The 27,793-nt window shown below is 45.6% G+C and overlaps 1 protein-coding gene across 1 annotated transcript in view; it reads right to left on the bottom strand.

Moving 5' to 3' along the window:
- Window positions 1-6,570: 6,570 nt before the first annotated feature.
- Window positions 6,571-27,793, bottom strand: part of CA12 (carbonic anhydrase 12) — a 45,073-nt gene continuing 23,850 nt past the window's right edge. The window contains exons 6-11 of the mRNA XM_065412524.1: window positions 25,516-25,579; window positions 24,148-24,305; window positions 15,564-15,690; window positions 9,359-9,385; window positions 7,605-7,689; window positions 6,571-6,655 (exon numbers count right to left, since the gene is read on the bottom strand). Coding sequence (XP_065268596.1) covers window positions 6,571-6,655; window positions 7,605-7,689; window positions 9,359-9,385; window positions 15,564-15,690; window positions 24,148-24,305; window positions 25,516-25,579 — 546 coding nt within the window. The remainder of the gene's footprint in view (window positions 6,656-7,604; window positions 7,690-9,358; window positions 9,386-15,563; window positions 15,691-24,147; window positions 24,306-25,515; window positions 25,580-27,793) is intronic.

Genomic DNA, 27,793 nt, shown 5'->3' with positions numbered 1-27,793 from the left:
TTCATTGTTTCATTTACTGTAGTATTATTCATACTTAAACAGTATGATGGGAAATATTTTTGTGTGTAATATATTCTCACAGTAAATAAGTTAATAACTTAGTGCAAGTTGATAACTTAATTGGTTAATAACATAGTAAAAGTATCCTGATTGGTTAATAATTAAATCACACAGTGTTTTAATATCATGTGCAGCAGAGAGACTCATTAAGGAGCCGCTTGTGAGCCGCAGTCTGAGTATCACTGGTCTAAGTAGTTACTCCTGGGGGAATTCTGTGCCTGGTGGGGGGCGCAGAATTCATACCTTCCGCAGATTTCTTGGCTCCCCTGCAAAAAAATGGGGGAGCCAAGAAATCTGTGGCAAACACACGCCCCTTCTGCAACAGCCCGGGCGTGTCTTCTAGGAGCAGGCAGCAGATCGCGGGGGGGGGGGGGGGGGAAGGGGAGAAGAGAGGCTGGGTCTGAGTGGGTCCATGGAGAGACATTAAGGGGGTGGGGCTGGGCGCCTGCCTGTGTGTGAATGAGTGAGAGAGATTCATTCTGTCCCTCTCCTCGCTGTTGCTGCATCCTGGGCTTGAAGGCGTAGGCTGTGTGAAGCAGGCTCTGTCACTGAGGCAGAGCAGAAATGTAACAACTAAGCAGGCAGGCTGTTAATATTCATTAATTGTTCCCATTCTTAGTCAGTTAAAGCTCCTTTACCTTGCCAGAGTGGTGTAAAGGAGCCTTATTGTAAATGACAGTAATATACTCCTCAGCTAGAAAGGTCTATGTGCTTTCTCGCTTTTATTCCTGTGCCAGAGAGGCACGATGGGGTTAGGTTACAGCTCAGGAGCTATTTTACTTATCCATTTTTTAAAAATATCCAGGACAATGATTAGCAAAACCGTGTGACTTTCTTGTGTGAAAGTCTGAGCAATTTAAAGCGATATTCTACTTTATAGAACACCAGTCACCAAAATAAAAGTAATGTAATTTAAATGAAAATCCAGGATTATAACTGGAATGCGGGGTCTTGGTTACCGAGTATTTGTAACTTAACTTTCATGTGTTTAGGAAATGCATAACAGTAATTGTGATTTTTCCCCCCCTGTATGGTAGTTTCACTTATTTTGGTAATTTATTTAAACTGGTGTGATTGTATTGCATTATTTTGACACATAAAATATGCAAAATTTTGCATTTTGGGTGCAGAATTTTGGATTTGCGGGTGCAGAATTCCCCCAGGAGTAAAGTAGTTGCACCTTTACAGTTTAAGTGAATTTAGAGGGTGAGTGAGAGTTCTCGAGACTGAAAGATTCTCTGTGTGGCACAGGCACGGTACTGACAGCAGTAGTACAAGATTCCCCAACACTACCCTAAGAATCTGCTTTATCCTTTATCTGGAGTGAGGATTTTTATTGTTGTTATTTATTATTTCCATGGTCTGTTGCATCACTGGTGCATCTGAGACTGCCAAGTTCAAGGGTAATTAGTGGTAGTATTAATATTTTGGAAGACAGGGACTTCCAACATCCTATATCAGGGTTGATAACAATTGATTTTTTTAAAGTAAAAAAAAAAAAAAAGGATTTTATATAAATCAGGTATTTTATTTAAATACATTTCTTTTTCAAATTAAACCTGTTTAAAATTAAATTTGAAATCATAACAACTTATGTTAAGGACTAGACTTACTATAATTTATTAAAATAAATTTTTAAAAAGCCTGCATCATTGAACCCTCAAATGTTAATGTAAAGGATGCTGTTTTCTAAATTATATACAGATTCCTGGTTACAAATATCTCCGACTTTTGAGGTCAGCTCAAGCTTTATCAGTGTCACGATGTCATGTATTGCATTAAATATTCTTCTTCTTCGAGTGATTGCTCATGTGTATTCCACAGTAGGTGTGCGTGCTCACTGCGTGCACCGGTGTCGGAAGTTTTCCCCCTAGCAGTACCCGTAGGGGAGCGCCCCCAGCAACCCCTAGAGTGGTGCCTCCATGGCGCGGTATAAGGGGCGCTGCGCGCTCCCCCCACCCTCAGTTCCTTCTTGCCGCCAGCGAAGGTGGTTCGGAACTGCTCTGCTCCAGCTTTGCAGCAGCTCTCCCCAGAACTCTTGTTTGTTCAGTGTAGTAGTACCGTGTTTCCCCGAAAATAAGACCTACTTCCAGTTTTGCCTCTCGCTGTAATATAAGACATCCCCCGAAAATAAGACCTCCCCGATAATAAGGCCACCCCAGAATATAAGGCCCCGAAGCTACCGTAAGGCGTCTGACTCCTCTGGACTGTAGCGGCGGGCGCCGCCGCGCAGCTCACTGATTGGCCGCAGGACAAGAAAAATAAGACCTCCCCTGAAAATAAGACCTAGCGCATCTTTGGGAGCAAAAATTAATATAAGACACTGTCTTATTTTCGGGGAAACACGGTACCTGTAGTTAGTAGTTTGATTAGTTTTAGTTAGGGTGACCAGATGGTAAGGGGAAAATATCGAGACTGCTGCGGTGGGGAGCGTTTTTTTTTTTTTTTTTTACACTCACCCGTCCGCGTCCTCAGCGGCAATTCGGCGGAAAGTCCTTCAGTTACTCATGATCTTCGGCGGTATTTCGGCGGCGGGTAATAAACCTTGCCGCCAAAGATAGAAGCCCCTGCTGCCGAAGACCGTCAGCAACTGAAGGACTCTCCGCTGAATTGCTGCCGAAGACCCGGACGGGTGAGTGTGTGGGGGGGGAAAGGCCCGAAACAAAATATCGGGACAAATGGCGTCCCGACTGTACTTCGGTCGGGACGCGGGACAAATTCCTCAAAATCAGGACAGTCCCAATTTTATCGGGACGTCTGGTCACCCTAGGTTTAGTTAGTGCGCCTGGGCCGGGGCGTGTGCCCGGGCCGGGGCGTGCCCTGGGTTTTAAGCTGTGTGACACTTGTAGGCGACCGATGCCAATAAGTGATCTGCACGCGGACTGTTTACACTGTTTGGGTGAAACCCATCTCAGCGATCACTGCAAGATTTGCAAGTTGTTTAAGCCTCGGACCAAGAGAGAGAGAGACATTAGGCTCCAGGCCATCCAGGCGCCCCCCTCCCCCCCCCCCCCCCGATGCCATCTACCCATCAGCACCACTCCCCATCCACAGGGCACGCCAAGAAGGCTAAGAAGAGGCCTTCGCCACCGCGGCACCGGAGCAAGACTGGAGGAGAGGCTAGACCCATGTTGGGCAAGTCCTTGGTCCCCATCGGCCTCTAGGCCTCCGACTCAGGTCGAGCAGAGTAGCCTGTCCCATTCGGAGCAGGCTTCCTCAGATGTCCGGATGTCCTCCATGCCGGGAGCCCTGCAAGCGGCCCAGGACGTTATGTCCATGCCGGTACCAGAAGCACCGCCAATGTTGGCCCTGTGGTCCAGAGGCAAGCCGCCGCTGGGATCTCCGCAGTCGCCCCCGGCTCGGTACCGGTCATGGTCAAGGGAATGTTCCTGACACTGTTTGCCGCTCAGCGACCGTCCCGTGCATAGTCCATGCAGGTCACCATCGACCCCCACCAGGTTGTCTGGCTGGGTTCTGACTGACAGAGATTCCAGGCACCGCTGCACCTCAAAGAGCGGACACCGACGGGACCGAGGCAGATGCTGCTGAAAGCCCTCGTCTAAGAGGGGCTATCATAGCCAGTCGCAACACGAACATCGACGCCATTCCCGTTCGTCGTCTCACTCCAGGACCCCGCTACTGCACCACTTCCACAGCCCTGGACATTGATCGCCGGCGCCTCACCATCGCGGATCTGCCCGCTTGAGCCAATCTCAGAACAGCTGCTACCGGCGGTACCATTCCTCCATGTTGTGATCACGGTCTCGTGGTCAGCACCACTGCCGGCGCTGCTGCTCCTCCCGCTCCAGTGACAGTGGCAGGTCATACATCAGCCTGGCCTCCCTTTGTAGTCGTCCATCGACGGGTCAGGCCAGTCAGGCTGAACAGCCTGCTCTGCCGGTGCCGCTGCAGATATCACATTGATATTAACATCTTCCATATAGGAGTGTGACTGCCACCTGTCATGACAGGACAGAGCCACTCAAAGCAAGGTTTTGTCAGAAATTAGTTGTCCCTTTGGCAGACGGAAAAAGGTGGTGATTAAGCAGATCAAAAAGCAAACTCTGATCTTTGAAATTAACCATTAAAAGAGCACATCCTGATGAGCACGAAAGAATTCCGGGAGGACAGTGTATTGGACCAAAGTGATTCCAGGTCTAACTCCATTCATAGTGGCATTCTGCTCTGTTGCATCATGAGGTTTATTAGAGTGATTAATAAGAAGAATAGTGACAATCGGTATTAAAATTAGACTTTGCAGAAAGTTTTATGGCTTCAATTTAACCCCCTTCCCTTCGTACCTTTCTTTCTGCATCTCATGAAAGTTTCCTGAACATCTGAGCCCACAAAATATTTATTCCAATAGAGTTTTGGGGCTCCAGTTAGGGTTTCCTAGGTGCTATACAGACAAAATTCCTGGTCCCAGCAGCTTACACTCTAGCTTGACAAGACATAAATAAATAATTAATAGGGAAAAGGGGAAGCATGATGATACCAGTCAGACTATTAACTGCATAACTTCTATCAGTGTGCTTAATTTGAAAGTTCAAACATATCATATTCTTGGTAATTATAGTATTAATAACTGTCTTCCTTCCCAGTGCTAATTCTTCAGTACTATATGCCATCAGTAGTGTATGCTTGAGCTACTCAGAAGGGAAATGGATCCAAGCTGCAAAGTTCTGATCGGAACTTCCCCAATGTTCATTGGCGTTCAGATCTGGGATTGTTTTTCAGGCCCATCTCTACTATGACTGAGTTCCTGCCTGGCAAGTCATGCGTGAGCCTTTCAAATTGCTGAGATGTTACCCTAGTGTCACACCTAAAGTTTCAGTAATACAGGTTCCAGAGGGATTCCCTATATATGGAGATTGAGATTAGCTTGATTTTGTTCCCACTGAAGTCGATGATAAATCTCCCATTGTCTTCAATGGAAGCAGAGTTAATCCATGCTAAACACTTTTGAAGATGCATAATGGAAATAATGCTGGAGCCAGTGAAAACTTTAAGTGTACTCATTTTATGAGATCTCAGACAATAATTCTAATTAAATACATTTTCTCTTCTAATAATTAAATTGCTAAATTTAGACAACTAATTCATCAAAACCATCTACTATGCAATCTCATAATACACACTGAGTATTAGTCAATACTCATTTCATACAATCAAAAGAATCAGCTTCATGATTATAATGGAAAGCAGACTGATTAAAAGTAGTAATTGCATTATCCCCCATCATTCAGGCACAAATTTTAAATAAAATTAGCACAATAACATGTGAGGAAGGGTTTAGGTTGTATCTATGGAAATCACACAAGGAGAGTATCATTTTCCTCACCCTTTAGCAATTGACACACATAACAGGTAATGAGTCTTATACAGCAACTAGCTTAGGAGTCTTTAGCTCAAGTAGTAGAGAGACATAAATGTCTAACACTGGAGGTTCTAGGTTCAAACCCCACTGACTGGGCAAGAGGCTCTGGTTATATCTATGCTAGCCTCTTCCCCCTAATATTTCCCACTGTTGCAGCTCCACCAATGGCTGTGCTAGTATAGAAGACTGTCCACTGCAATTAACAACTATCATATAAACCATGCTACTGGCTGATCTACACTAGCAGGTCTAGGAGACCTGGTTTATACGAAAGCTCAGGGCCGGCACGTCCACTAGGCGACCCTAGGCGGTCACCTAGGACAGCAGGATTTGGGGGGTGGCATTTTGCCGTCCTCGGTGGAAATTTGGCGTTGGGGGGGGTCCTTCACTCGCTCTGGGACCCGCCGCCGAAGTGCCCCGAAGACATGGAGCGGAAGGACCCCCGCTGCCGAATGCTCAGAGTAGGAGTGCTGCCGCCTAGGGTGGCAAAAACCCTGGCGCCGCTCCTGCTAAACCTCCCACTGTTGGAGAAGCACCCAATTCTAATTTTTAGCGGGGAAGTGGATATAGACACCCCCATACAGTAGTGATAACGGATTAATGAATGTCTTTAGACTTCAATGTTTTGTGGGAAATATGTCGCATGAACAGCCCATAAAGCTCAAGTGTATCATTAATTAATAAATTAAAAAGGCCCAACATGAATTTCTCAAAGTCCCTTCCAGCCCTGCATTTCTAAGATTCTATGAAAATGGCCTTCAAGTCCAGCCAGAATACTGGCTGATTACATCTCTCTAAGCTCTTGTGCAAATAGACAAGCATTTGATTAGATTGCTTGCTCCAGGTAATTTAGGACAAACTTTAACAGGTGTGTAGTTTTTGGACATTTCTTCATGTCAGTGACATTTTGTCATATTTGACACAAAAACAAAAAAGTTCTCTGACTGCTTTTCGTGCTTAGGAGAAAACTGGTTTGGTTCAGGTGGGCAAGGACTACCACAGAGTGTTTTGGCTGCTTTGTTTTAAAAGTGCATCCAAGGTTTATAACTGGCTGGAGACAAGAAACATGTTGCCCAAGGTAAACTTCTCTTGATGCCATGAATGAAAAGAGACTGCTGTGGCAGAGTAGGAATTCATACTTTAGAGGTGTTGTCATCCTCTTTGTCAAAGGCTGGCTTGTAGATGACTCTTCTGTTGTCTTCTCGTTCCTTTTTGCAACTATAACAAAATAAATACATTAGCAAAGTGAAATTGCAATGAGAGAAAAGCATTGATGACTATTTAAAACACATTATTTTTCAGGGTATGGAGTGATACTTTCAGTACTAGTGCACTTTGCACCACTCACTGGGGCCAGTACTTAAAAATATGTAGGGATAACAGTTTATGCACCATACAAAGCTAGTGTTCATTACAAGGGAAAACTTTGAGTAGGCAAAGGGGAAGTAAGCAACCTTGGTCTCTCCTCCAGAACTAACCCAGACTGATTGCTATAAAAGCCAAGTGCTCTCAGCATATATCTCATATAGGACTCCGTCCCTTAATTGACATAACCATTCCTGTGGTAGGGATTTATTCTAAAACTCCACTCTCTTCTAGTCTGACTTCCTTTCCAACTGCATAGGCACAGCAGCAGATTCAGAGAGCAGCTAAAAGCAGGTAAATTTTAAGCAACAGAAATGGGATCAGGGAAAGAACAAATAGAGGGGGGTGAGAGATGGCAAATGCTGGGAGAGAGCACATCATCTAGCCAGCTGTCCACCCCAGTTAGAATGCAGAGTTGGAGGAGAAAGAAGAAGCTCATTCCCTAGCCTCTACTCCCTGGAGCTGTCCAGGACAGAAAGCATTTAAGTCTGCTCTCCATAGACTCATGCTACAAGGCTTTTCCTCACTTCTGAACTCCATATCTTGGGGGGGCGGGGGAAGGGGGGTTAATGTGAGCATCGCTGAAGTATTTTGGCAAAAAACTGAGCACCTCTATAGGGGTTAGGGTAGAGGGATAGGTACATTGGGGCAAAAGTCATCTCCGGTACACCAGCATGAGTTCATATTTATTCTCTATTTTCTATGAAATGGGTTTCGTCTGCTCAGGTCCACTAATCATAGAGGAGAATCAACATATTTACCATGTTTAAACAAAGAAAGGTGGGACAGCAAAATCTCTTACCTCTTCTTCCTAAGCAGCCAAAAGGCTACTACAAGCATGATGATAACTCCAAGAACACTGGCTAACACAACTGAAAGGACAACACCTAGGAAAAGGAGGAAAATGCACAGGTTTGTTTTCTTTCTTTGATGTACAAAGCTACTTAAAGGAAGTAAAATGGCAAACTTATTCCTTTACTAGGTAGACTTCTCAAAAGATACAAACCTGAAGACCCCATCCTGAAATCGGATCCACATAGGCATACATCTGTACTCACCCAGAGCCCCAAGGAGCACTGAATTGGCACAGGAGTCATGGAGCAGCTTGCAGGATCAGGGTTCTTTATGCCTGTTGTCAGTTAACATCTCTGTTCAGTACAGGCAAAATTCAAGAATCAGGCCCAAATCAGAGAGAATGCCAAACGAATTCCTGCTCTTTCTATGCCCAAAGAACACAGCTGAATGTAGTCCTTGCTGCAGGTGGTGTGTTTTGTAATTGAGAATATTATTTTCAGGTGTTGCTACAAAGGTTAAAGGAGGTAGAGGATTAAATCATGATATTAATATAACATTTAAAAAATGTCATTAGTTCATGTCTGTAAGCACTTTGGAGATGATGTGTTGGATAACCCTCTCAAGCTTGAGATTCTGCAGACCTGATACTTGTAAATAATTGGGGTGAGTTTAATCATCAACAACAAAGGGCCAAACACTGACTTGACATGCATATCTGCACTCCATGAAAACAGCACAATAATACCACCTTGCATCCCTTACGCTCAACAAGAGATGGCTGCCTCTGTTCTTGCCTCTCTGGAAGTCAGAAAGGCTTCTCTTTAGGCCTGCTGCTGTTGCAGTCATGGATGTGCACAATAAGGTTTTGCTCTACTGTGGCTTCCTGGATAAAAACACATCCCTATGCAGTTCCCCACCATCTCCTCCACCTTCCAAAATGAAGTCTGTTCCTACTCTTGGCACAAGTGGTTGTAAAGGCTCTGCATCATGCTGTTCTCAACTGGCATCAAGATGCATATGTTAACAGTGCTCTTGCAGGGTTGTTGGTTTTTTGGGGGGTGGGAGGGTGTTTTGCATCTGTTAGTGAACACTTAAAACCACAACAGGTGGAATGTGCCTAAAAGTTGTTTGGGAGGTTTTGCTGCTGATAAATGATCCTTTTTTTAGTGTTAGAAATCTTTGCTTTGGTTCATTGCCCCAGTCAATTAACTGCAACAAAAGACTGAATGGGTTTTCTATCAAAATATCACTACACCTAAACAATGGATTCTGTAACCCCAGAGACCATTCCTGGTGTGAGAACAGCAGGATGGCTGTGGGGTACATATTCGGAATGTCTTTAAAGGAAATGTTGCTTACAAACAGGAGCTAAATTATGTGATTGTTTGGATGGACTGGAAGACAGGAAACCTAAACTCTATTCCTGGATTTGACACTGACTCTCTGTGTGATTTTTGGGCAAGTCACTTCATGTTCCATGTTAGATGGTAATAACAATGCTTACGCCATTTTGTAAAGCACTTGGATATTATGGGTGAAAAGTATATTATTTGATTTGTTTTAGGTTAGTTAAATCATGCATTATAATTCAATATAATTAGTGTTAACCATAGGGCAGGACTTACAGCAAAGAGGTACATTAGATATTGAAAGGTCACTTTAAGACAGAAATGGAAAATTGCATAGAATGAGAAGCTCAATCAATCTGAATCACAAAGATCACTGTTGTGTATATATGCTGTTAGCAATCCAACAACATACCCGTGCTCAGTCCACCGTGTACTGAATCTTGACAAAATGAAGGGGGCAGGGAGGGAAAAAGTGAAAGGTTAATCACTAAGGTTACACTGGAAATAAGTATTAAAGAAATATAGATCAGGTATTTTCCTCATAACTTTTTATTTCTCCTTGGTAAATGGTGCTGGTTGGGTACTAGTCTTGTAGTCATTTTTAATGTGTGGCTTTTAAGACAGACCCTGCAGATAGCAGTGCTTTAAGTGACAGGCAATCTGAAAATTTTTATAGTCAGTATTGCAACTGCTGCTTCATAGACACCTTAAAATCTTTGCACATTGTTTGGCCAGAGCAGAGGTTTGGAGTGGATCACAGACAGACATACTGGAGCACACCAGTTATTCAGTGTCTGACAATGACTAATTCTGGAAGCTTCAGGAAAAAAGGCATAAACTCCTACTATATGCAATTGTATACTACCGCTAATCATCTGATCCTCTAAAGCATGAGACAGTAGGAAGTGCATTGGTCTGACTTTGAGTCCCTTTGTCCTATTATAGCACAGCATCTGAAGTAGCTAAGGAGGCAGATTGGCCTATGATGGCAAGAATTACTACTGTGTTCAGCAGAACATCAAAGAAATCTGACCTGTCACAGGAAGTTGAAACCTGAGCTAAGCTCTCCCAGCCCTCAAGTGAGAGGAGAGGGAATGTTGAGGATTAAGACTCAATATTCCCTCAGTTGGTGGCTGGCCGAGTCTCAGTTTCCTGTATAGTAATGATCCAGGTCCTCCAAAGACACCCGCACACACCCCAAAAGAGAGGGAAGTCAGGATTCCTAACACTGAAGTAAAGGAAACATCAAAGATTTTCCTTCTCTTTGTATTTTTATATAATAAAGAAGCAATAAAATGCACAAACTACTTCTCTTTAACAGTTTATAATTTTTTTAAAAGGCACGTTTGCCCTGCAGGGCAAAGATAAAAACTCTAGAACAATTACTTTGTTGCCAAATAGTGAGGGGTGGCATTATGTGCAAAACTTGGACAGTTACTTCCTGACATTTGAGTAATATAGCTTGTTTATAGTAGACCTCTGTTTGCATGCATTTGACTTGCTTTCTTCTTTGTATTGTATGTACAGCTAGTACTGGCTTAGATGTATCTGAGAGGTTGGTTTTAGTATTATGATGATCTGGTAAACACATTGGTCACTACTTGTCTATTTTGGATAAGACGGGCTTTGTAATACTGGAGTATTTGTAATCATAATGGCAGTGTATTGAGATATTGCTCTTCTGTAACATTAACCTGTGAAGGTGCTGACATTATTATTATTCTAAGTCCCTTCTGTCATGCTGCAACCCCTTCCTAAAGAGGCTTGTTACGGGCAGAGAGGGAAGTTGCTGGGGAAGAATAAAGGCCCAGCTTCCTAGTCGTATAAACAACCTTATCCCAAATTTGCTGAGGTTCACCAATGTATCAAATTTTTAGTTCAAGCCTCAGTTAAGTAAGTGGAAATTAAACAAGACATGTAAGCCTATCTTTGTTGGAACATATAGTGCAACACAATCTATTCAACAACACTTAATTTTGCTGCTGCCTTTGAGTTTGGGGTAGAATGAAAAAAAGTCAAGGTGCAGAACTGACAAAAAATTAGAGATGACCAGTGTTTCTTGTCTGTGAATTGCACATAGTCACTGAAGTAATTTATTCCCAATGCCGTCAGGGCTTTGCTTACATGAAATAAGAAAGTATTTCCAATTTATCAGAGGGTGGATGTTAGTCTATATTCACAAAAACAACAAGGAGTCCGGTGGCACCTTAAAGACTAACAGATTTATTTGGGCATAAGCTTTTGTGGGTAAAAAACCCACTTCTTCAGACGCATGGAGTGAAAATTACAGCTACAGGCATAAATATATATTGGCACATGAAGAGAAGGGAGTTACCTTACAAGTGGAGAACCAATGTTGAAGGCCAATTTAGTCAGGGTGGATGTAGTCCACTCCCTAAAATTGCTATTGACACCTCCTCATCAATTTTAGGGAGTGGACTACATCCACCCTGACTAAATTGGCCTTCAACATTGGTTCTCCACTTGTAAGGTAACTCCCTTCTCTTCATGTGCCAATATATATTTATGCCTGTAGCTGTAATTTTCACTCCATGCGTCTGAAGAAGTGGGTTTTTTACCCACAAAAGCTTATGCCCAAATAAATCTGTTAGTCTTTAAGGTACCACCGGACTCCTCATTGTTTTTATTTCCAATTTGTCACTGATACAGTACGAAATAACTCTTTTGCTCAGCTACTAACCTGATAAGTGGGTAGTTCTGTTAATACTGATGACTTATTGTGAGAAATGAGGCAGTCCGAGTCAAATGATTCCTTACTGCACAGAGCAATATGTGAACAGAGACTGAGAAGGCACTTCATGCACAACAGAGAGGCATTTGTGATCTTTTATAAAGGGAGAGATCACTGTTTTCATTAGAATATGCATTGACACACACAATACATACAATCAAATAGATACCCAGAGATGTGCTTGATCTCTTGTCATACAAACTAGGTAGATTTGGTGTTATGTTCTGGCCAGACCTCAGAACTACATTCAGAATAATAACCAATGGATGATTTAGTTGGGAATTGGTCCTGCTTTGAGCAGGGGTTGGACTAGATAACCTCCTGAGGTCCCTTCCAACCCTGATATTCTATGATTCTATGAAACATAGGCAATTATAAAAATAATTTCTATTCTTCCAGCAGTGACACAAGATTAAAAATTCTGGTATGGATAGAAGAAATATGTAACAAAGGTCAATTATTTTAGATTTTAAAACTTAGACTGTCTACTGCTAAAATGGTAAATTCAATCTCTTATTTTCAACAATGAAAAATAATTCAGTTGTTTGAAAACAAAACAGATTTTTTCCCCAGATCCCTAAATGGCCCCTTTAAGGATTGAACTCACAACCCTGGGTTTAGCAGGCCAATGCTCAAACCACTGAGTAAATCTAAGTCTAATGCCCAGTGAAATGAGAGCACATTAGAAAAGGTTGAAATGTTCCAGGTACACTAAATATGTTTACAGTTGTCTGGAGCCTTAACATTCCATCTGTTATGTAGAAGAGTGTCTCCTTTACAGCAACTCGCTGGTATTCAATAGAATTCACTCTGGGGGGTGGAATTTTAAAGCTTCAAGACTATAAAATGGACATCATTTCTAAAACTAGGCAGTTAAAACTGGGTGGACTTCAGATTCATTCTTTATAGTCAAAATCACAGAACTGTCCTTACAGTAACTTAGGTTTATTCGTGTATGGGCGTTTTTTTTTTTTTTTACTTGCACTTGGGCCCCAAAGATTGGGATTTAAGTTTGTAGTGTTTGAGACATTTTATCCCTTCTGTTAATAAAGATGGGAAAAAGCAAACGACAGTTGTTTTTTAATTGTTAACTACTAACTGAGTTAGATTCAAGACTCTTGAAAGTTTTATATATTTGTAGAAGTGCAGTCATCAAGCATTTTATTTTATTGACAGGGCAGGTGTGTTAACTAATGGTTCAAAGAAGGCTGGGAGCCAATACTCCTGGGTTCTGTCCCACTCTGGAACTGACTTCCTGTAAAACTTTAAGAAAGTCTTCCTGTTCCTCAATTTCCCCATCTGTAAATTGGAGATAATGAATATGCCTCCAGGGGGCTGTGAAATGCCTTGAGAACTTGGGGTAAAAGGTGCTAAATAAATGTAAAGTGTTATACTGACCTCTTTCATCAAGTGTAAAACTGATTCCCCTTCACCATTAACATCTGTTAACTCTAGATACATTTTACTCATACTCTAACCAACAATGTAGGGAGGTGAGACATCTATTCTTAAACCACTGTCCCGCCTCAAGTGCTGCAAGTGAAAATAGTTAACTTTTATATGCACAGAAATGAGGCCTAAGTGAACCCTGATTTAGTTTAAAGGCACTTTTGAAAGTTCCCTGAATTGCCGTTAACACCAAAACACCAATCTGACCTTTTCAAATGCATCTGCTCCATAAGAGCTTTCCCTGAGAGGCAACTATTTCATAGTTCCCAGCAAGAGTGATTAATTAATTAGAAATCAGGAGACACTGTAATAGTGCAGAATAAGGCATTTACACATTTAATAGAATAGAGTTCCCCCTGTGGATACTATTGCAGAATAGCAACAGAGAGTCCTGTGGCACCTTTAAGACTAACAGATGTATTGGAGCATAAGCTTTCGTGGGTGAATGCCCACTTCTTCGGACACATGCATCCGAAGAAGTGGGCATTCACCCACGAAAGCTTATGCTCCAATACATCTGTTAGTCTTAAAGGTGCCACAGGACTCTCTCTTACTTTTTACAGATCCAGACTAACACGGCTACCCCTCTGATACTATTGCAGAATAGTTTATTCCAGGAGAGCTAGTCTGGTCAATTTCCTGAGGGTGGCACAATTTCCTACCTGTGTTTTGTTCATTTGACAAAAAGTGGAATAACAAGCAGATACTGTTGCCTGAGGATTTTGTAATGGATACACTAATATGTAACTTTATTAATCTGCCGACTGACTGTTTGGCTGGATTGGATTCTTAATTTGTTTTAAACTTCTGCAATCTGTCTGAAGATGTGTAGTATTTGACTTAGACCCATCTGCTGAAGCAATGCATTGAATGTGCCAGCACTCCAAGGGCTTTGTACAACTCAGTGATAGCCCACTTAATGGTTTTGACTGATTTCAGAGCCACACATTGATCATTACAGTTCATTTTGCACAAATAATCCAAGTAAACCGTACTGATACACAGGAAAGCTCATCATCAAAGGTGCAGGCATTTATGCAAAAGCCCCTCACACACAATTGTCATTATGTAGCACTACATAATAAATTCTTTAAACCAATTGTGTCCTTAGACTTCAATTTAATAAGATGGCTAATTTTACATCCATAACAGTGGATTATGCAATCCATTGTTATGAGTTATTTTTTCTTCTAGGTGTCAAACTCAAACTCCTCAAGGACATCCTCTGTAATTCCCCATAAACAGTCTCCCTGCAATGCAAAATTATGATTCCTTTTAAGAGTGTGGTCAGCACAATAATTATCCTGTACCAGCTGAGTTTGACATCACTGTGTCTGAAATCTCTTTCCAAAGTCAAGGTGCTATTTTTTTTTTATTAAATTAAAAACACACATGCTAAGTACCTGACCCTGCAAACACTTACAGTCTAGTTCAGAGCCCATGGAAAGACATCTATTGAGTTTAGTGGTCACTGGACTGGAATAACTTTATTTCCATACATGTTTTCAGGATCAGGCCTCAAGACTGGATCAAAAAATGGTCTTTCTTCAATCCAAAATGTAAAAGTACGTAGTTTTTTCCCCAAAGGTTAACATATTCTGCCTCATTCTAATCAGATACTTATAAAAAGGAATATGTTTCCACTATTCTCTGCATTACTAGATTTCCAATTTGTAACATGCCCTGCAAAGTTCTGCCCTTTCTTTTGTGTATTAAAATCAAATTGCATATCTCATGAAACTTCCCAAGGGCCCAATCCTGTCTCTGTTGAAGTCAGCAGGCATTTTGTAATTGACTTTGACTGGAGCAGGATTGGAGCCTCAGCAAAAGTTTTTAAATATGTTTGGGGTCCAGAGATGGGGGGCTGCAGTGCAGTTATGGAGTATGCTAGAGTTAATTGATAAAAGCTTAGACAGGCTAATTAAAATGAGGAAAATTTGGCAACATGGAACTGGAGGATGTACGTGATCATAATGCCACTTAAAACAGTGACTGGAAGTAAAAGATTCAAAATTAGAGAGAAAAACGGTCTGGAGTAAATAATATCAAAAAATTCTTCTCCCATTGAGCATGACAAGAAGGGCTGGGGCTCCCCAATACACTTTCCCCTGCCCGATCTTCCTCACTCTACTCTTCAAGATCAAAGGACAATGACTGAGTGGGATCTGCTCACTTGATCCTAATGGGTGACAAAAAGAACTTTGTATTCACCTTATTCTCATACAATTGCTCATATAAGCAACTGTAAGAGGAGAAAAAGGGAGACCACAATGTAAGGGGAAACGATACTGTGTGAAATCTCCTACTGATCTCTTTGTGCCTGAATAAACCAAAGCAATGCTATAGGCACTTAGTATTCCAAATCCACATGCATAACTATTTACTATTTCTTTACATAGGCATTTATTTTACTTACCTTGACGGAAGGAGACAGAAACCAGCCTTTCATCAAACTCCTGAATGTGTCTGAAGTTATTAACCATTTCCAGGGGTGCGGGGTCATTGGGTTGTGTGCAGTACAGAGCTGTTTCCAGTGCCAGCAGCTAGGGACAAAGCATACAATTCAGCATCCAGTGTATAGAAAACGCAAGGTGGGTATGTTTAGACATCATCTTATGCTGAAATGACACTGAGGCCTGGTCTACGGTATGAGTTTAATTCGAATTTAGCAGCGTTAAATCTAATTAACCCTGCACCCGTCCACACAACGAAGCCATTTATTTCGAAATAAAGGGCTCTTAAAATCGATTTCTGTACTCCTCCCCGACGAGCGGAGTAGCGCCAAAATCGATATTGTCATTTCGAATTAGGGTTAGTGTGGCCGCAATTCGATGGTATTGGCCTCCGGGAGCTATCCCACAGTGCACCATTGTGACCGCTCTGGACAGCAATCTGAACTCGGATGCACTGGCCAGGTAGACAGGAAAAGCCCCGCGAACATTTGAATTTCATTTCCTGTTTGCCCAGCACAGGAGAGCATAGGTGACCACAGAGAGCTCATCAGCACAGATAACCATGCAGGCCGATAATCGAAAAAGAGCACCAGCATGGACCGTACGGGAGGTACTGGATCTGATTGCTATATGGGGAGAGGATTCAGTGCTAGCAGAACTTCGTTCAAAAAGACGAAACGCCAAAACTTCTGAAAAAATCTCCAAGGGCATGATGGAGAGAGGCCACAATAGGGACTCAGAGCAGTGCCGCGTGAAAGTCAAGGAGCTCAGACAAGCCTATCAGAAAACAAAGGAGGCAAATGGTCGCTCCGGGTCAGAGCCGCAGACATGCCGCTTCTACGCTGAGCTGCATGCAATTCTAGGGGGGGCCGCCACCACTACCCCACCTCTGACCGTGGACTCCGAGGCGGGGGTAATCTCATCAGCCACACCTGAGGATTCTGCGGACGGGGAAGAGGAGGAGGAGGAGGACGAGCTTGCGGAGAGCACACAGCACTCCGTTCTCCCCAACAGCCAGGATCTTTTTCTCAGCCTGACTGAAGTACCCTCCCAAGCCAGTACCCAAAACCATGACCCCATGGAAGGGACCTCAGGTGAGTTTACCTTTTAAAATATAAAACATGGTTTAAAAGCAAGCGTTTTTTAATGATTAATTTGCCCTGAGGACTTGGGATGCATTCGCGGCCAGTACAGCTACTGGAAAAGTCTGTTAACGTGTCTGGGGATGGAGCGGAAATCCTCCAGGGACATCTCCATGAAGCTCTCCTGGAGGTACTCCAAAAGCCTTTGCAGAAGTTTTCTGGGCAGTGCAGCCTTATTCCGTCCTCCATGGTAGGACACTTGACCACGCCATGCTAGTAGCAAGTAATCTGGTATCATTGCATGACAAAGCCTGGCAGCGTATGGTCCCGGTGTTTGCTGGCATTCAAGCAACATCCGTTCTTTATCTTGCTGTGTAATCCTCAGGAGAGTGATATCGCTCATGGTAACCTGGTTGAAATATGGGAATTTAATTAAGGGGACAGAGGTGGCTGTTCCTACTGGGCTGTTTGCCTGTGGCTGAAAAGAAATCCTTCCCTGCAGTTAGCCAAGTGCGGGGGGGGGGGGGGGGGGAGGGGGAGGGGGAATTGGCGCTGAGCTTTTTGCCTTTGGCTAGCAGGGATCTTCCCTGATACCAGCCACGCGGTGGGGGGAGGGGTACAGCGATCATCCCAGATAATTCATGGCGGGAGGGGGGAGCGGGGGGTTAGTTTGGTTTCTGCAGGGATCTTCCCTGATACCAGCAACGCGGTGGGGGGAGGGATAAAGCGATCATCCCAGAGAATTGGATGGGGGGCGGGGGGTTTAGTTTGTTTTTTGCTGCTGAAGGTTAACAGGAAAACCGCAGCAGTCAACGGGCTTTGCTTGGTGTGTGGGAAAGGAGGGCACAGAAGCCGAAAGACAATGGCTTACCATGGCCGCATGCAAACTGAATTCTGTTGCCCGGACCTGCGCCTGTGATCTCTAACACCAAAGCCACAGGCACTCAATATTAAGATGGAAAATGCGACCTTGTACTGAAATCACATGTGCCATGTAATGTGAATAATGTTGTTCACCATGAAAGAGTATAAACATTGTTCTGTAAAATGTATCATTTAAAAAACTTCTCTCCTTTTTTTCATCCCTCCAGCAGCTGCAAATTTTTCAAGCCTCCCTCCTCCGTCCCGAAGGCTATCTCAGATAAGGTGGCGGAGAAAGAGGACGCGAGACGAGATGTTCTCAGAAATAATGGAATGCACCCGCAATGAAAGAGCTCATTTGAATGAGTGGAAGGACACGGTATCTAAGTACAGGAAAGATGCCAGTGAACGTGAGGTCATGAGGGACGCTCGAGATGAGAGGTGGCAGGCTGCAACGCTGGGGCTGCTGCATGATCAAATGGACACGCTCCGGCGTCTGGTGGAGCTTCAGGAACGGCAGCAGGATAACAGACTGCCGCTGCAGCCGCTGTATAACCTCCCTCCCCCCTCACCATGTTCCATAGCCTCCTCACCCAGACGTGTAAGAACGCGGGGGGGGGAGGCTCCGTGCACCCTCCCACTCCACCCCAGTGGACAGCCCAACCAAAAGGCTGTCATTATATTGAATTTTGTCAGTGGCCTTTTACTTCCCTCCTATCCTCCTCCCAAACCTCACCCAGGTTACCTTGTCGGTTCTCTCCCTATGTTTATAATCAATTAATAAAGAATACATGATTTTTAAATGATAGTGACTTTATTTCCTTTAAAAGCAAGCTGTGATTTAAGGGGGGAGGGTGGTTTGCTTACAGGGAATGAGTCAATCAAGGGGGCGGGTTTTCAACAAACAGAACTTTCACACCGTAGCCTGGCCAGTCATGAAACTGGTTTTCAAAGCTTCTCTGATGCGCAGCGCTTCCTGGTGTGATCTTCTAATCGCCCTGGTGTCTGGCTGCACATAATCAGCAGCCAGGCGACTTGCCTCAGCCTCCCACCCCGCCATAAAGGTCTCCCCCTTACTCTCACAGAGATTGTGGAGCACACAGCAAGCAGCAATAACAATGGGGATATTGGTTTGGCTGAGGTCTGACCGAGTCAGTAACGAGCGCCAGCGACCTTTTAAACGGCCAAATGCACATTCCACCACCATTCTGCACTTGCTCAGCCTGTAGTTGAACAGCTCCTGACTCCTGTCCAGGCTGCCTGTGTATGGCTTCATGAGCCATGGCATTAAGGGGTAGGCTGGGTCCCCAAGGATAACTATAGGCATTTCCACATCCCCAACGGTTATTTTCTGGTCCGGGAAGTAAGTCCCTGGCTGCAGCCGTTTAAACAGAGTAGTGTTCCTGAAGACGCGAGCATCATGAACCCTTCCCGGCCAGCCCACGTTGATGTTGGTGAAACGTCCCTTGTGATCCACAAGTGCTTGCAGCACCATTGAAAAGTACCCCTTGCGGTTTATGTACTGGGTACCCTGGTGCTCCGGTGCCAAGATAGGGATATGGGTTCTATCTATCGCCCCACCACAGTTAGGGAATCCCATTGCAGCAAAGCCATCCACTATGACCTGCACATTTCCCAGAGTCACTACCTTTCGTAGCAGCAGCTCAGTGATTGCTTTGGCTACTTGCATCACAGCAGCCCCCACAGTAGATTTGCCCACTCCAAATTGATTCCCGACTGACCGGTAGCTGTCTGGCGTTGCAAGCTTCCACAGGGCTATCGCCACTCGCTTCTCAACTGTGAGGGCTGCTCTCATCTTGGTATTCTGGCACTTCAGGGCAGGGGAAAGCAAGTCACAAAGTTCCATGAAAGTGCCCTTACGCGTGTGAAAGTTTCGCAGCCACTGGGAATTGTCCCACACCTGCAACACTATGCGGTCCCACCAGTCTGTGCTTGTTTCCCGGGCCCAGAATCGGCGTTCCACGGCTGTAACCTGCCCCATTAACAGCATGATCTCCAAAGCACCGGGTCCCGCAGTTCGATAGAATTCCATGTCCATATCCTCATCACTCTCACCGCCGCGCTGCCGTAGCCTACTTCTCGCCGCCTGGTTTTGCAGGTTCTGGTTCAGCATAAACTGCACGATAACGCGTGAGGTGTTTACAATGTTCATGACTGCTGTCTTGAGCTGAGCGGGCTCCATGCTTGCCGTGGTATGGCGCCTGCACTGTTCACCCAGGAAAAAGGCGCGAAATGGTTGTCTGCCGTTGCTTCCCTGGAGAGGGGGGAGGATGTACCCAGAACCACCCGCGACAATGTTTTTGGCCCCATCAGGCATTGGGATCTCAACCCAGAATTCCAATGGGCAGAGGAGACTGCGGGAACTATGGGATAGCTATGGGATAGCTACCCACAGTGCAACGCTCCGGAAATCGACGCTAGCCCCGGTACATGGACGCACACCGCCTAATTAATGTGCTTAGTGTGGCCGCATACATTCGACTTTATACAATCTGTTTCCAAAATTCGAATTATATAAATTCGGATTAATCCCGTTGTGTAGCCATACCCTCAGAATCAAGTCCATCCAATGAGGGACTGTTTCAACACACAGGGATGGATGAAGGAGTTGGGTTCAGTTATGCAGTAGCTACCAATGCAATGTGCTGTGTAAGCCCAAATGTCAGGGGTGCTGGAACAATTTTCATAATGGGGTGCTGAGAGCCATTAAACCAAACTGTAAACCCTGGATATGATGGAAACCATGTCAAGCCAGGGGATGCAATTAGCAGCACCCCTAGTTCCAGCACTTATGCCAAATATAATTTGATGTGCAAACAGTGTGACCTCAATTGTCTAAAAGGCTGTTTCTCCATGTCCATATATTAACTTAATTTAATTATGTTAGAGTAACTCTAATAATTGATATTAGCTGTCAGGAAAATGTGGAAGAGGAAGCCCTTATTTCATGATGAATGTTTGTAGATTTGTTCTCTGCTTGTTTTTCTTAAACCTCAAAACACAGCAAACAAACATCTGTGAATGCAAAACCCCCAAAAAAGTACCCAATCCCACTCGTTCCTGCTGTTTGACCTGGAATGGAATAGGTATCACATGAGTGGGTCTGATTTTAAGTTATAATAAAAGGACTAGTGAAGAAAAAAATAATTATTATTGAGGGAAAGTTTCCTTCCATGAAGGGGTGGTTGAAATATTAGCGCAAACAGTCCAAGTCTGAAGTAATAGAAGTAATCTTAATAAGCTGGATATTTTGGTAAGGTAAGGAATGCACATGCAGTGGTGAGCTTCATAGAAATGAATGCTCACCAAAAGGAGTGCAGCTGCTAACTTGGTCATAGATTTCTGTGATAAAACAGTTTGGATTTCTTATTTGTAAGTTACTAGCTAAGCTCTCTCCACCTGATGTGGGTCAGAAGAAGCTGGTGTTTGGGGGTTATATAACTCAGTATAGAACATGTTTCTTCTCTTTTCCTGCTAGTTTATCAGTTGACCACCTGAGAGGGGGGAAAAAACTTAATTAGTTTCTAAGGCTATGGCTACACTGGCACTTTACAGCGCTGCAACTTTCTCGCTCAGGGGTGTGAAAAAACACCCACCTGAGCACAGCAAGTTACAGCGCTGTAAAGCGCCAGTGTAAACAGTGCCCCAGCCTCGTGGAGGTGGAATACCTGCAACGCTGGGAGACCTCTCTCCCAGCGCTGGCACGCAACCACACTCGCACTTCAAAGCGCTGCTGCGGGAGCGCTCCCGCAGCAGCACTTTGAAGTTTCGAGTGTAGCCACAGCCTAAGACGTGCACATGAAGACTAGAGGTGGGTAAAAACCAGGGTAGCTTTCGTTTTGCCAAATAACCCGTCGCCAGTTAGGCTTTGGTTTTATGAAACCAAAATCAAAGCTAGAAGTTGTTCCTATCTGGATATTACTGTTACATAGGATTGGACTAGCAATTCATGAAAGATACTTGCATGTAGAGAGCAAGTGCTGAAACAAAGGAATTGACTACGAGTTTCAAACATAAATCTCTCTCTGTGTGCCTGTTTAACTGTGGGTGAAACTTTTCACCTATGATGGTTAGCAGACACAATTAAGGTGTCCTGTATCTAATTTTCAGGGGCAGTCAGGTACTTGGAAGTTCAGGTGACCTTAAACTGCATCACCAGTTATTTTTATCCACAAAGTTGTGGGCACAAAAATAAAGATCCCGTTAAGGTGGGGCTGAAAATTTGGACTATAATGTGTTTATTCTGAATTAAAGAGCCATCCAGTCTCCAGTCCCGTGGCCTTTGCATGTCAATTGCAAACAAAGTGTCAAGGCTGTATCCCCACTTTGAACTTTAGGGTACAAATGTAGGGGCCTGCATGAAAACTTCTAAGCTTAACTACCAGCTTAGCTCTGGTCCCGCTGCCACCATTCTCAATGGATTCCCTCCCTGGGAAGCCTTGAGAAACCTTTCACCAATTCCCTGGTGAATACAGATCCAAACTCCTTGGATCTTAAAACAAGGAGAAATTGACCCTTCCCCCCTCCTTCCTTTCACCAACTCCTGGTGAATACAGATCCAAACCCCCTTGGATCTTAAAACAAGGAGAAATTGACCCTTCCCCCCTCCTTCCTTTCATCAACTCCTGGTGAATACAGATCCAAACCCCCTTGGATCTTAAAACAAGGAGAAATCAATCTGGTTCTTAAAAAGAAGGCTTTTAATTAAAGAAAAAGGTAAAAATCATCTCTGTAAAATCAGTATGGAAAATAACTTTACAGGGTAATCAAACTTAAAGAGCTCAGAGGACCCCCCTCTGTCTTAGGTTCAAAGTACAGCAAACAAAGATAAACACTCTGGTAAAAGGTACATTTACAAGTTGAGAAAACAAAGTAAATCTAAGACGCCTTGCCTGGCTTTTACTTACAATTTTGAAATAAGAGAGACTTGTTTAGAAAGATGGGGAGAACCTGGATTGATGTCTGGTCCCTCTCAGTCCCAAGAGCGAACAACCCCTTCAAACAAAGAGCACACACAAAAGCCTTCCCCCCCCCAAGATTTGAAAGTATCTTGTCCCCTTATTGGTCCTTTGGGTCAGGTGTCAGCCAGGTTACCCGAGCTTCTTAACCCTTTACAGGTAAAAGGATTTGGAGTCTCTGGCTAGGAGGGATTCCATAGCACTGTACACAGGAGAGCTGCCACCCTTCCCTTTATAGTTATGACACAAAGTATGATGGATCAAAGAGATTAAATAATTTTCTTTTTCCCACTCCAAGATTAATTTGAATAATCACACCTTTTCGTTTTATGAGACTGTGACGGGGCAAGGCTAGATGGCTATAGAAAAGTAGTGGGAGACAGATATATTAGCCCCAGGCTAAACAAATCCCTGGTACCAGGATAAGTAAATGGCAGCTGCTCCAGGTCAATTAAGAGCTTTCCAGAAGGCAGGGAGGACGTTAGGTTGATTGGGACACCTGAAGCCAATCAGGGGCTGGCTGAAACTAGTTAAAAGCCTCCGAGTTAGGTGGGTGCGCATGCATAGGCGCCGACTCCGGGGCTGGAGCACCCACGGAAAAAAATTGGCGGGTGCTCAGCACCCACTGGCAGCTCCCCGCCCCCCCTGCTCCAGCTTACCTCTGCCTCCTCCACGAGCACGCTACCGCATCCTGCTTCTCCTCCCTCCCTCCCAGCGCTTGCGCCGTGAAACAGCTGATTCGCGGGGCAGGGAGGGAGAGGGGATGTGGGGGAACGCAGCGTGCTGGGGGAAGAGGCGGGGCCGGGGCAGGGATTTGGGGAAGGGATCCAATAGGGGCAGCGAGGGGGCGGAGTTAGGGCGGGGACTTTGGGGTGGGGTTGGAATGGGGGCCAGGGGCAGGGAAAGGGTGGAGTTGGGGTGGGGAAAGGGGCGGGGGGCGCGGGCACCCACCCGCGCCCGAGAAAGTTGGCGCCTATGCGCGCATGTCAGGAGCTGTGAGAAGAAGTTGCGCTGTGGGAGAGACTGAGCTGTACACACCATATTAGGCACAAGGAGGGAGGCCCTGAGGTAAAGGTGAAGTGGAGCTTGAGGAAGTGGGGGCTGCTGTGGGGAAGTAGCCCAGGGAATTGTACGTGTCCTGTTCCTAAAAGGTCAGCTACCATAGTTGATACTATTAGGGTCCCTGGGCTGGAGCCCGGAGTAGAGGGTGGGCCCGGGCTCCCCCCCTCTTTGCCCCCCTGATTAATTACTGAGACTGGGAGACAACAGAGACTGTGCAAAGGAGGATAGCTTCTCCTCACCTCCCTCGCTGGCTTATGATGAAAATGGCTCAGTAGACTGTGACCCTTGTCTCTAGAGAGAGAAGGGTTAAGTGGAGGATCACAGTGAGCCTCTGAGGCTAGCGAAATCCGCCAGGAAACGCAGGACCCACGGAGACAAGGACAGAGCTTTGTCAGAGAGACCTTATGGAAAACTTCATATTTGGAATCCAGGAAATGAGAATACAAATTTAACATTCCTTAATAAACACCAAACAGATTAATTTATTAGCATTTAATTTAATATCAGACTTTAGGCTACAATGACAGGCTAAATAAGAAAATATCTGTTTTACTTAAACTTGCCTGTTCTTGTGAAACTTTTACTGGGTGTCGGAAAACTGTCCAGAGAACACTAGGGAAACAAGGAGGAGTGGTCAGGGATCCTTCATAGCGATAATACTCATCCAGTTGGTCAGGAAGCAGTTCTTGGATGTCAAAACCTGGGACTAGAGCTACCTGGTCTGAAAGAGAGGATCCATGTTAATTCCGTATTCTTAATCACACTTCTCTCAATGCTAATCTACTTTGCATCATTATGACTTCCTACTGCATTGGTTTGCTGTATATCTCTGCACAGGTGAGTCCCAGTAGGGCAAATTTGTTTTCAGCAAACATTCTGATCTCAATGGAAAAGGAAAAAATTTACTTTGATAGATGCTAGACCCAATTTAATATAGAAATGTAGTTCATTAAACCACTTCTAAATTTGTTCTTATACAAGTCTGACATGTTACACCTGGATACCAAACCAGGGTTGTGATTAATGAGAAAAGTTGCTCTTTACTATTGAGTGCGCTCTGCTCAGGAGCACTACTGAATGAATTTCTTTATAAGCAATGCAGACAACTACCCAATATTAGACATTTAGGGTTTGTCTACACTGCAATCAGAGGTGTGATTGCAGCTTTGATAGGTGTATCTGTGCTAGCTTTAATTTAGCTAGCACAGCTAAAACTAGCAGAGAGGACGTGCTTGTGCAGGCTTCAGCACCAAGCTGTACAAGTACACCAAGGAGCCTGAGTATGTACTCAAGTTGCTAACCTGCGCTGAAGCTCATGCTGCCACATCTTCACTGCTATTTTTAGCTGTGCTAGCTAGATTAAAGCTAGCATGGATATACTAAACCATGCTGCAATCACACCTCCAACCACAGTGTAGACCTATGTGTAGAGGACTCGGGTTTGAAATACGCTGTCTGCTATTCATAATGGTTTGAGTGTTTTTGCCACTCCGCTGAAGATTTTCTTGTCAACACCATGTTTCTATACATCTCGTCAACATTGTCTGCATTTTACTGCATCCACCAACAGCTTTTTTTAAAAAGATACCTGAGGAAAAAATCCGGTGAGTTCTGACCATTTGCTTACTGGCAGTGAGCACACCAGTGATCATTATTTGCATAAATCAGCTATTTGCATACTAAATTGAAGGGCAAGTAACCAAAGTAACAGCACATGCAAGTCATACAACCCAGTTAGGAACATGTGATACTAATGCACAGAAGTTTACCTCAAGCTAGCTGTATGATGCACTTAAGAGGAGTGCACTGTACTTGGAACCGTTCTGAAGCAGTTTTGACAAAAGCATGACATGCCCTGCATGAATCCCATCAATGATAAGGTTCTGATACATTCAGCCACTGTTGATCTTTTGCATACAACAGCCACTCACCTTTGTATTTCACGTTCTGGAAATGACTGAAGATCTTCTCATAGGATGGATTGAATGGGCCTATCTGTAACAAATAGTCTGTTAACAGCTGTCCAGGTAATCAGGGCTCTGTATGCATAATCTTAAATTCTTCAGACAACTGATGTTCAACATTTGATTGACAGTGTCACCTTTTAGTAAAATTTTCCATCCAACAACACCAATACTGATGTAATAACATAGGCTGATGTAGAAATTAAGGCTGTGCCCTGGGATTGTTTTGTTTAGTCTGTCCCCTCCTTCCTCTCCATTTCAATACACTCTTACTCTCTAAAATTATAAGCTGCAGCCTGGGGGTATTTGATTTCTTTATCACACTACACAATATTAAATTGTCATAATTATGGCTTATCAGTTGTGGCTTATTATCCAATATGATGAATTGGAAAGTTAAAACCTTAAATAACTAAAGTGTTCAAGGAGAAATATTTTGCATTAAATCAGTTCAATGATTATTGTATGTGTTAATTAAATTGAGCTGTATACTAATGCTTACAGAATAACTGGGTGAAATTTAAAGGCCTGTTACAAACAGGAGGTCAGACTAGATCAGGGGTCTCAAACATGCCGCATGCGGCCCACAGGGCTATTTCCTGCGGCCCGTGCCTCCCCTCCCGGCCTACCTCCAGGCCAGGGGTGGGCAAACTACACCCGTGGGATTGCCCCCCTCGAGCCCCGCGCCGCTCCCTGAAGCGGCTGGCATCACGTCCCTGTGACCGGGGGGAGGGCGGGGGGGAGCAGAGGGCCCCGTGTGTTGCCCTGGTTTCCAGGCACTGCCCCCCCACAGCTCCCATTGGCCGGGAACAGGGAACCGCGGCCAATGGGAGCTTCGGGGGAGGTACCTAGAGGAGCGGCAAGCAGCGCACTGAGCCCTGCATCCCCCCTCCCCCAGGGGCCGCAGGGACATGGTTCCAACTGCTTCACGGAGCGGGGCTGGGGCCAGGGTAGGCAGGGAAGCAGGCAGCCTGCCCTGGCCCCGGTGTGTGCTGTTGCCATCCCGGAGCCGCTTTAGGTAAGCAGCTCTGGGCCAGAGCCCGAAGCCCCCCTGCCCCCCAACTCCCTGCCCTGAGCCCCCTGCCAGCACCCCAATCCCCTGCCCTGAGCCCCCGCCGCATCCCACATCCCTCCTGCACCCCAACTCCCTGCCCTGAGCCCCCTGCCTGCACCCCAATCCCCTGCCCTGAGCCCCGCCGCATCCCACATCCCTCCTGCACCCCAACTCCCTGCCCTGAGCCCTCTGCCTGCACCCCAATCCCCTGCCCTGAGCCCCTGCCGCATCCCACATCCCTCCTGCACCCCAACTCCCTGCCCTGAGCCCCCTGCCTGAACCCCAATCCCCTGCCCTGAGCCCCTGCCACATCCCACATCCCTCCTGCACCCCAACTCCCTGCCCTGAGCCCCCTGCCTGCACCCCAATCCCCTGCCCTGAGCCCCCGCCGCATCCCATATCCCTCCTGCACCCCAACTCCCTGCCCTGAGCCTCCTGCCTGAACCCCAACCCCCTGCTTCACCCTGAGCCCCCTGCTGCATCCCACACCCCTGCTGCACCCCAACCCCCTGCCCTGAGCCCCCGCTGCATCCCACATCCCTCCTGCACCCCAACTCCCTGCCCTGAGCCCTCTGCCTGCACCCCAATCCCCTGCCCTGAGCCCCCGCCGCATCCCACATCCCTCCTGCACTCCAACTCCCTGCCCTGAGCCCCCTGCCTGCACCCCAATCCCCTGCCCTGAGCCCCTGCCGCATCCCACATCCCTCCTGCACCCCAACTCCCTGCCCTGAGCCCCCTGCCTGCACCCCAATCCCCTGCCGCGCCCCTGCCGCATCCCACATCCCTCCTGCACCCCAACTCCCTGCCCTGAGCCCTCTGCCTGCACCCCAATCCCCTGCCCTGAGCCCCTGCCGCATCCCACATCCCTCCTGCACCCCAACTCCCTGCCCTGAGCCCCCTGCCTGAACCCCAATCCCCTGCCCTGAGCCCCTGCCACATCCCACATCCCTCCTGCACCCCAACTCCCTGCCCTGAGCCCCCTGCCTGCACCCCAATCCCCTGCCCTGAGCCCCCGCCGCATCCCATATCCCTCCTGCACCCCAACTCCCTGCCCTGAGCCTCCTGCCTGAACCCCAACCCCCTGCTTCACCCTGAGCCCCCTGCTGCATCCCACACCCCTGCTGCACCCCAACCCCCTGCCCTGAGCCCCCTGCCTGAACCCCAACCCTCTGCCACACCCCACACTCCCTC

The sequence above is a fragment of the Emys orbicularis genome, chromosome 10 (assembly GCF_028017835.1).
Source record: "Emys orbicularis isolate rEmyOrb1 chromosome 10, rEmyOrb1.hap1, whole genome shotgun sequence".
NCBI lineage: Eukaryota > Metazoa > Chordata > Testudines > Emydidae > Emys > Emys orbicularis.
This window is presented reverse-complemented; position numbering and strand designations above follow the sequence as displayed.